At 44.5% G+C, this 10,106-nt stretch overlaps 1 protein-coding gene across 5 annotated transcripts; it reads left to right on the forward strand.

Annotated features, from left to right (window-relative positions):
- The first annotated feature begins 284 nt into the window (after positions 1-284).
- Positions 285-7,496, forward strand: SOWAHB (sosondowah ankyrin repeat domain family member B). 5 transcript variants are annotated; one of them, XM_069743228.1, is made up of 2 exons: positions 285-3,390; positions 3,429-7,496. In XM_069743228.1, exon 1 carries the CDS (start codon positions 433-435, stop codon positions 3,175-3,177), a length of 2,745 nt encoding a protein of 914 aa, XP_069599329.1. In that variant the 5' UTR covers positions 285-432; the 3' UTR covers positions 3,178-3,390; positions 3,429-7,496. The 5 variants fall into 5 exon arrangements, with proteins under 5 accessions (XP_069599329.1, XP_069599331.1, XP_069599332.1 ...); XM_069743230.1 differs by having other exon boundaries at positions 285-3,277; positions 3,335-7,496; XM_069743231.1 differs by having other exon boundaries at positions 285-3,277; positions 3,354-7,496.
- The last annotated feature ends 2,610 nt before the right edge of the window (positions 7,497-10,106 follow it).

Consider the following 10,106-nt stretch of genomic DNA (forward strand, 5'->3'; position numbering starts at 1 on the left):
ACAGGGAACAACACCTTGCGTGCACGCAACAGCAAAGCAGCTAAAGAGGAGCTAGTGTGTAGGTGCCATGCTGCTGGTGCGTAGGTGCCATGCTGCCAGTGTGTAGGTGCCATGCTGCCAGGTGCCGCAGCCTTTGTGTCTGTCCCCTGCCGGCAGGAAGCAGCAGGGCAGACGCTGGGTGCACCTTGCTCTACCTTGCACTGAGGGTCCCTCCCTCACATTCCTGCCGCCGCTCCTCCCTCACACGCCTCCATGTCAGCAGCCTCAGTGTATGGGAGGGCATTGATGGTGAGGGCTGGAGATGGGCGTCTGAGTGCAGTGCCCTTCAGCTGTAGGAGGAGAGGAGTGGACGAGCAGGTGAAGCTGTCTGAGGCGAAGGTGTGGAGCAGAGGCTATGAGGCACATCGCAGGGCTGACTGAGGGGACAGCAGGATGGCCAAGGAGCTGAGCCAGGAAGAGGTGCTGGATTTCCTGTGCCAGGCTGGAGGGAAGGTGGCCAATGCCTCCCTGCTGGCACACTTCAAGCTCTTCCTGAGAGACCCGCAGGCGCCGGCAGAGCAGCTCCTCAAGCGCCGGGAGAGGTTCAAGCGCTATGTGAACTCCGTGGCGGTGGTGAAGCCGGAGGGAGCTGTCAAATACGTGCTGCTCAGGAGTCGCTATCGCGATCTGCTGGGAGAGGACCTGTCGCGACCACCGACTCCGCTAAAGCCTGAGCATCAGGAGGATCAGGTGCCGCACGGAGCTCAGGTACGTGATGGCAGCGCATGTGGCCACCAAGTTCCTCACCAGCAGGGTGCTGTCCTTATGGGAAAAGCTTGGGAGGCAGCCTTCTCTAAGGAAGTTTCTTCTCGTCATGAACAATCTCAGTGGACTTCAACAGCTACTACCCAAGAGTATACCTCCTCCTGCCCCACCTCATCACCAGCCAGCAACACTCAATCCCCATCAAAAAATGGGCATTCACTGCATGGAAGCCCGTCCATGGAGTATAAAAACAGTCCACCAGTCATCGGAGCTTCAGCCCACCACCCACAACTTGCTAATGCCTACCTGTCCATCTCCAAGACCTCATCACCAGCCAGCAATACGTCCTCACCCCAAAATAATCGGACTTTTCTGCACAGAAGCCCATCCATGGAGTATAAGTCCAGTCCAACAGTGATAAAAGCTTCACCTCCCCACCCCCAACCTGCTAATACCTACCTGTCCACCTCAAAGACCTCCTCATTTGAAAATATTGGAACTTCCCTGCACAGAAGCCCATCCATGGAGTATAAGACCAGAGCTCCATCACGCCACCCACCATCTGTTAATACCTACCTGACCTCCTCATCAGCCAGCAAGGAGTCCTCACCTTCCAACAAAAGTAATTCTTCTTCTTCAAACCATCCATACCACAACCAGTCCTCCCAGCCTGGAAGCTTTGACATTCCTGAGATTCCCTCCCAGGTTCCTAGTGGACATGTTAAAGCCTCACCTATTGGACAAAGGAAAACCGAATCTACTAATCCTGCTTTTGTAAATGTAACTATCAGGGATCAGGAGGGACAAATAAATGGATGCTATGCCTGTACTGAGCCGAAGTCATCAAATTTCCACGTAAATGGTACTTTTCCTCCAGGGGAGAACAAAGACTATAAGGATCCAGTACAAGATGACCAGCAAATGCTTACTTTGTATAATGAGCTTCCACCTTCTCCTCCTTCTTCCAGGTACATAGATTCACCACACCCTTCCCCCTCCCTGCCGTTCCCACATGGATCAAGCATTACTCCTCCAGATGTTCAGCTGGAAGATTATCAGTCAGCGAGTCACAGTCCCTCTCCCCCGCTACCTCTCTATGATATACATGAAATGTGGATGTCTAAAATGCCAGTCTTTAAAAGCATCAGATGCCAGCTTTCCTTGCAGGATATGGAGGACTTTGTGGATCAGGAGAGCTGTGGAAGTGAAGGGAGTGACAGTGGGGAAGGAGCTGACTGTGACACAGAGCACAATATCGATGAAGACCCTTCCAGTGACTCAAATAATGACAGATATGTACATTACATTGAACAGAAGTGTGAGACTACTAGGAGATGTCCTCCTGGTAGAAGGTTCCTCAGCATCAATGAGCAATATGATAAATTAAAAATTGCTGCCCCCATTAATGTGAAGGACACGTTGGCTGAATGTGGAGCAGAATCTGCGGAGCCTATGCTAACAAACACGGATTACAGTAAATCTCCATACACCACCAAATCTTTTCTCACCAACCAAGCTCCTATCTTGTTTGCACTGGCTGGGAACCCACCAAGGCATAAGATGAGTGCTCGTTTGCGAGAAGTAATGTCCTCTTCTGATGATGAACTCATTGAAAGGGATTATAAAAAGAGGCGGCGTCCATCCAGAACTAAAAGACCACCTAACATTGTGTTGGCCGCTCCACAGCCAGATGTAGACTTGCTGCTAACGGTGAAGCCAGTGAGCTCCAACCATTTTATTACATATGATATCCAAGACCAAAAAGCTCTCCTTTCACAAAATGAACCCAAAATGAATACGGATTTTGTTTTTAAAAAGACTTTTAGTTATAAATCGTGCACCGTCTTTCCCTTGGATTCTATGGAACATGACTGGATTATAAAGTCGGCAACGGGGTCTTGGCTTCAAGTATATGGCTTGTTCATGGAGGACCCAAGCTTAGCATTGCGGAAAGACTTCATCTCTGGCTTCACCGCTTTTCACTGGTTTGCCAAACACGGTGCTACTGACATGTTCCACAAGTTTGTGGCTGGTGCCAAAAAGGCCGGGATTCATCTGGATGCTAACATCAAATCCAATGGGGGATATACTCCTTTACACATAGCTGCTATCCATGGGCATCACAAAGTAGCGGCCATGTTAGTAGAAAAACTCAATGTAGATGTGAGGATGAGGGACAATAGTGGTAAAAGGGCCTGGCAGTACCTGAGCTGCAACACTTCTGGAGAAGTATGGCAGCTCCTAGGAGCACCGAAGGGCAAAACCATTTTCGCATCTCGTGCCTTAAATATCACTAGCAGTACAAGCACACAAAACAAATCCAGCCAGATAAATAGGAAAACGTCCTTAGCTGCTTTTATGAAGCCGCAGCATCAGAAATGGAAAGCAAGCAATCACCCAGTTCTGAGGGAAAGAGAAATCTACAGTGACTAAGTCAGGAAAACTGCTGAGTTACACTTTTCCTCCTTGTTTGAGCTGAGGGTGTAAAGCTGTGCTTCTACTGGTGAGCCTGAGGTCTACTGGTGAGCCTGAGGTCTACTGGTGGGCCTGAGGTCTACTGGTGGGCCTGAGGTCTACTGGTGGGCCTGAGGTCTACTGGTGGGCCTGAGGTCTACTGGTGGGTATGATGTCTATGGAGGGCCTGAGGTCTACTGGTGGGCCTGAGGTCTACTGGTGGGCCTGAGGTCTACTGGTGGGCCTGAGGTCTACTAGTGGGTATGATGTCTATGGAGGGCCTGAGGTCTACTGGTGGGCGTGATGTCTACTGGTGGGCGTGATGTCTATGGTGGGCCTGATGTCTACTGGTGGGCCTGATGTCTACTGGTGGGCCTGATGTCTACGGGTGGGCCTGATATCTACTGGTGGGCTTGTGTTCTACGTCCAGTGGGAGAATGCTTCTTGCAGGCTGTGCCATCTTATGCTGTAGATCAGTGATAAAACAAAATGATGCATGATTAATAGGGCTAAGTTGTTTTTTTGTGGGAGTCTGATTCTCAGTGCAATGTTAAAGGGATTGTCTATGAATTTAAAGAAAAATGTATTCAGCAGCAGAGAATGCTGTAACATATAACAAAAGCTCACCTGTCATGCCCTGTTGTTCCAGTGGTTCTCGTTGGTTTCTGTATGCTTTGCTGCAGCAGTCACATGCCATATATCCGTGTGATCACAGCAGACTATTACTGACCCCAGTGGGGATGCTTGTACGTACAGCACAAGACTGCTGCGTCCAGTGATTGGCTGCAGTGGTTATGTGGATATAAAGCTTGTGATCACTGCAGCAAAGTAAATAAAGACCGGAGCACAGGCAATGGAGATGCAGGGAAGCTATATGGTTTGCATTACTTTTTTATTTCATAGTATGCCTGCTGTTAGAAAAATAAATCTTGGACAACCCATTTAAGGTGGTGATAGATGTTACCTCCAACTTGTGGTTCTCCAGTGATTGTAAAACTCCAAATAACAGAGGGTCCTGACAGCTGGTATCTGTGGGTTCTTAATATAGACCAAAAGTCACAGATCACTGCCATACATATTAAGGGGCTTATTTATCAAAGTGTTAATGATAGATTTCTGGAGTAAAACACATTGAAAAGTTGCATAATTTTGTGACTTTTGTTCTTTTCATTTCCCATTCCAGCTGGCTTAGATTGAGTAGAAGTAGATTGAGCATGGGTGGGTTGGGGGATGGCAGAATATACCAAAGTTATCAAAAGTTACGCCATGGCGTAATGTACATAAAAAATGTACTCCAGTAGCTTCTCTGTTATGTTGCACTCCCCTGAAAAGTACGCCTCTTAATGAATTAGGTGCATTTTACTCCGGCACGCCCATCATTAAGGCTGGTGTGAACCATGCTGATCTTAATGAATCGGCCTCTTAATGTTTAGACTCACATGTAGCATCTACCATGGATACTAAGAACCCAATTCATCAAGACTGAAGTGTTATAACTTATATCCTGATAAAAGGTGTGCTGGAGTAAAATGTGCCCACTTAATTAAAGGGAATCTGTCAGCAGGATTTTGCTATGAAATCTGAGAGTGGCATGATGTAGGGGCTTATACCCTGAGTCCAGGATGTGTCACTTACTAGTCTGTTTGCTCCAGTTTCAATAAATCAGTGTTTTATCAGCAGGAGATTATTACTACAGGACTAGGTGTCTCGTGCCTCCTAGTCAACTACTCTGTGTACCCACACCCCTGTCACTGATTAGCAGCTTTCTGTTAATGTAAAGTATACACAGAAATCTGCTAGTCAGTGATGTGGGTGGGGTTATACAGGACCCAGCATTTGATCACTGCTAGATCTACAGTAGTTAAAACAGGGATTGTATCAAAATAACAGCAACCAGACCAGCAAGTGACACATTGCTGGAATCAGGGTCTCAGCCCTTATACCTAGTGCTTTGGAGTTGGTGTCCATTTTGAGGACTTGGAGTATAAAATGGACTTACTCCGACTCCTAAAATATATAATAAATTGGGTACAGTAGTATAATTCAGGATGTGCTGAAAATGTTTCCATACTAATTTGGAAAGTTATGAAATATCTTATAAATGTCCTGTTCCTGATCTAAGGATCTCGGCTTTTAGCTGAGATGAATCTGTGCTGCACTTTATGTACATGCTCAGTAGTGACCAGTGCTGTGGAGTCGGAGGCAGGGAAAATGAGGAGTCGGAGGTTTGGCTTACTGATTCCATAGCCCTGCTTATATCGGGCTGTATTACATAACACATACCTGCTGACATATTCCCTTTAAGAGGTGTGTGCTTCTTACTGCTATTGGTACATACTGTATGTCACCTGCCAGTGTAAGAAATGTACACCACTCAGTGACCGGACCACATTTCTACATTCATTTACCCCATCTTTGTGGTGCAAATTACAATGAATTTGTCTACTGTGTTTGGCCCCTTCCAAATAAGCTCCACACACTTTTCATAAAGGTAATAGAGCTGGCCTGGACTCGCGTAAGTTGGTAGAACTCCAGAATTATGGTGCACACTGTCTGAGGAATTGGCTCCTAAATGTACAGCAGATCCTTACAAATGTACTGGATCTCCAGACAACCACAGGACCCATTCACTTCCTTTTAATCATGTTGTGATGCCTGACACAACCAATGGCCAGGTGTGGCGCTGTTTCTGTAAGGAGGCAGCCATGTTTTTTTTCCATCACGTTCATTCCCTTTTAGGGCTACACGACGACATGTCGCGCAACAGCAATTTACAAACAACTTGTGCAACTTGCAACTATTTGAAAGCTGTGATTTTTCTATAAAAAATGGCCACATTGCGGATCCGTCACTGTCGCGTGTGACTTTCATTGAAGTCTGTTTAGCAACTGAGTTGTGAGTGATAGTCCAACACATTTGGAAACGGTCGCAACTTTGTCGCAGGTCATAATGCGACACCATAGGAAATCGTTAGTGACGCGACAACACAATGTGTCACTGCGCTTTCAGTGTTGTGCCATACATGTCGCCATGTAGCCCCAGCCGCCTTCTTACTATAGATGTGTTATCGTTTTGCATTGTACTTCTGGGCTCTCCCCCTCTATATGAGCAGGGCGTTCATTGGCCCTTTAAAAGAAATCCAAATTAGCCTGCAAGAGCAGATCAGTGGAGGAAGAGAGAAGATCAGGCTGAGCTTCTGCACTAGTCATCATTAGTCTGGAAATTGCCGAAACGGCACAGTCAGCACATGTTTTTCTGTAACTCCCATAGACTCCAATGGAACATGCCTCACATGCTTTATCTACTGTCTGCCAGCATATGCATGATGCCAAAAATAGACTACCCCTTTAAGCATAATCTTATCTTAGACAATGCAGGTAGATACGGGGATAGTGGAGAGAGATCCGTGTGTGTCCAGTGCTTGTCTGCACATTGGGATCTAGGAGTGTGAATTTTGATAAATTTTACTCTATAAAGTTTTTTGCTAGGATACTACATCTGTTAACCCCTTATTGCAGTTCAAATTCTGGTTTAACTAGATATTAATGGCAAACGCAGTGGACTTTGTCAGTGGTGGTCTCTGTCACTTTACCTAATATTCCGCATTAAACACTGCACAACAAGCATCCCATGCCCCCGCTTGGTGGCTAGGTACTAACATGCACCGAGTCTTCCCCATTTTGAACATCTCATCTCCAGTAAGCATGAGCCATGCATGTAACCTCTATATCATGCTGTGATTCACAGACCAAAGTCACCATTTTTTTTTACTTAATAAATTGCAGAGTAGGAATATTTTTGATAGTAATATTTTCAAGGTTATTTTGGTACGTGTTTATGACATTGATCTATAACAAGCTGGATCAGAGAACATTACTCTTAGCTATATACTGTGGTTCACCTGCTATTACTTCTTACTGTGCTAGTCTGCCATCTGCGGAAAAAAACAATTTACAAAAAAAAAAACTTTTTTCCTCCTGGAAAACCATTTCCATAGGCAATTTGTAATGATTTTTTTCATAGTCAAGATTTCGATGCAAACAACAAGAATTCTAAGAATTTTCTTTAGGAAAAGAAAAAAACATTAAAATCTGCACTGTGCAAACATGACAAAAAACCCAGTGTGTGATGCTAGTATATCCAGCATAGCAATAAGTGTCCATGCATGGACGGGTGACTGTCTCACCTATACGTCGTATGGACTTCTTTACTACTGTATTGTCATTTGTGTGTATAAATGTTTGTCATTTTTTAAGTGTTTATTGTACATAAATAAATAAGGATTTTTTTTAAACAGATCTATTTGCCCTTTTTCTTTACTACTACTTCACAGCTACTCACTGTATGGGGTTCATATCCAGTTAAGGTTGTTTCTATTTCAGGAAACTTGTTTCCCCAGGTACAGTTTGTTTTAAAGAAAATAAACAAATGTTGTTTTACTCACCCTCTCGGGTCCAGCACTAAAGGTACCTTCACACTGAACGATATCGTTAGCGATCCGTGACGTTGCAGCATCCTGGCTAGCGATATCGTTCAGTTTGACACGCAGCAGCGATCAGGATCCTGCTGTGCCATCGTTGGTCGGAGCAGAAAGTCCAGAACTTTATTTAGTCGCTGTATCTCCCGCAGACATCGCTGAATCGGCGTCACACATGTCTTCACTGGTAACCAGGGTAAACATCGGGTTACTAAGCGCAGGGCCACGCTTAGTAACCCGATGTTTACCCTGGTTACCAGCGTAAACGTAAAAAAACAAACACTACATACTTACATTCCGGTGTCTGTCCTCCGGCGCTGTGCTTCTCTGCACTGTGAACGCCGGCCAGCCGGAAAACAGAGCACGTCACCGCTGTGCTTTCCGGCTGGCGCTCACAGTCAGTGCAGAGAAGCACAGCGCCGGGGGACAGACACCGGAATGTAAGTATGTAGTGTTTTTTTTTTTTACGTTTACGCTGGTAACCAGGGTAAACATCGGGTTACTAAGCGCGGCCCTGCGCTTAGTAACCCGATGTTTACCCTGGTTACCCGGGGACCGGCATCGTTGGTCGCTGGAGAGCTGTCTGTGTGACAGCTCTCCAGCGACCACACAGCGACGCTGCAGCGATCGGGATCGTTGTCTAGATCGCTGCAGCGTCGCTAAATGTGACGGTACCTTAAGTCTCTGATGCTGCCTCAGTGTTTGTCATTCTATGCAGTGCTGATGTCACGTCAACATCGCTACAATCAGTCATTGAGTAAGCTATGTAGACAGCTCAGCTCATAGCCTTGCTGCAGCGCTGTCGTCGTGATGTCAATGCGGCAGTGTCATGCTGTGACAGTCTTTGGTAAGGGAGAGAGGCCTGAAACTGTCCCTGGAACAGGGAATCTAACTATCCCTGTCCCGTGGATACTCTTGAAGGTAGAGAAGCCTGGGTCTCCGACCTTGCTCTGCTCCTGTTAAACACAAATCTGTCCCCTCCCCATCCCATGAAGCATGCGACAGAAACATAATGTAAACAAGAAACAAAGACAAAACAGGGATAACATAAAACCTCTATCGTACAAAAGCACAAACCAACAATAGGGAGGAGTATAAGGACAGGGAGGAATAAACTAAATGGGAATAAGGACCAGGAGATAAACACATGTACTACAGCAATCCACAGAACACTTTTACAACAATCCCACTCCAATCACTTAGCTTTAGAACTCAGCACAGGAAGACAAAGCTTTCACCAGCAGGGACTAACCACTCAGAGACAGTAAATGATAAGGAGTTGCAGCTGAGAACAACCAGACTGTATGGTCTCAGCCAGCATAGAAAAAGTCCTTAACCCTCTCAGTACCGAAGGAAAGGAAATTTAAAATAGGACATTAATCACACCATCTCTAAAGTAGTCCTGTAATTCATTAAATGATGTAACCATCTAACTCCAGGTCTTCCAGGGTAATGTGACACCCTCGTGACATGAAGACTTCAACAGACACAGTGACAGTGTTAGATATTCAGTGTTGGACCAATGGAGGGTATGTATAGCCAGTTTGTTTGTTTTTTAAATTGGAATACTGGTTTTCCAAAAACAGAAAAACCTCTTTAAATTGCTGTGAAATATTCTTGCAGAAATTTTGCTATGACCCATAGTGAAATACACAGCTCCAGAACCAGGAGATATGAGTATTTTCCACAGGGAAATCGGCAACTAAATCTAGCACCAAAATCTCCACAATTTGGTGCAGAATTTATTTATTGATTTCCCTGCAGGAAAAAAACAGAAAAATACTTGACAACTACATTCCCACAAACTCAAAAAAATGCTTATACTCCCTGTTTTTTCGGTGGATCCCTTTTCAGTTCATATCCACTGATCCTATACATTTTCAAGGGGCTTAAAGTGACCCATCAATTCTATTATAATTCATCTCTAAATAATGCCAGATTTGCATATTCATAGCATTTAGCTGAACAATTCCATCACATAATTCAAAAAAGAAGAGAAAGAGGAGCCGAAGCTCAATAAAAATGACAAGCTTTTATTTAATTAGATTAAAAACAAATATTGAGATTCCAAAACGTAATCACTGGTGAAAAAGTGGTAACAGGAGCCGGACAATACTATCTCTGTGTATAGTCCTATATTTGATCATAATTCCATAACATGATTCATATCATATATATACGGATGATCAATCAAATTGTCTCTTAAATTAATAATATATTAGCCTCACACTCCATATAATATCCTCATGTTTGTTATGTATATAACATTTTCTATATCAAATGGTATTCTGATGGTTCATATCCCTTTAGTCAAAGAGCATTTGTAAACCACATCAATTGTACAATTGCATCCATAAATAAGATATCACAGTGAACGATATTATCTCTTTATAATAGGTATATCAGTTACACCAAAAATAAAATAATAATT

This window comes from Ranitomeya imitator, chromosome 1 (assembly GCF_032444005.1).
Source record: "Ranitomeya imitator isolate aRanImi1 chromosome 1, aRanImi1.pri, whole genome shotgun sequence".
NCBI classification, from domain to species: domain Eukaryota; kingdom Metazoa; phylum Chordata; class Amphibia; order Anura; family Dendrobatidae; genus Ranitomeya; species Ranitomeya imitator.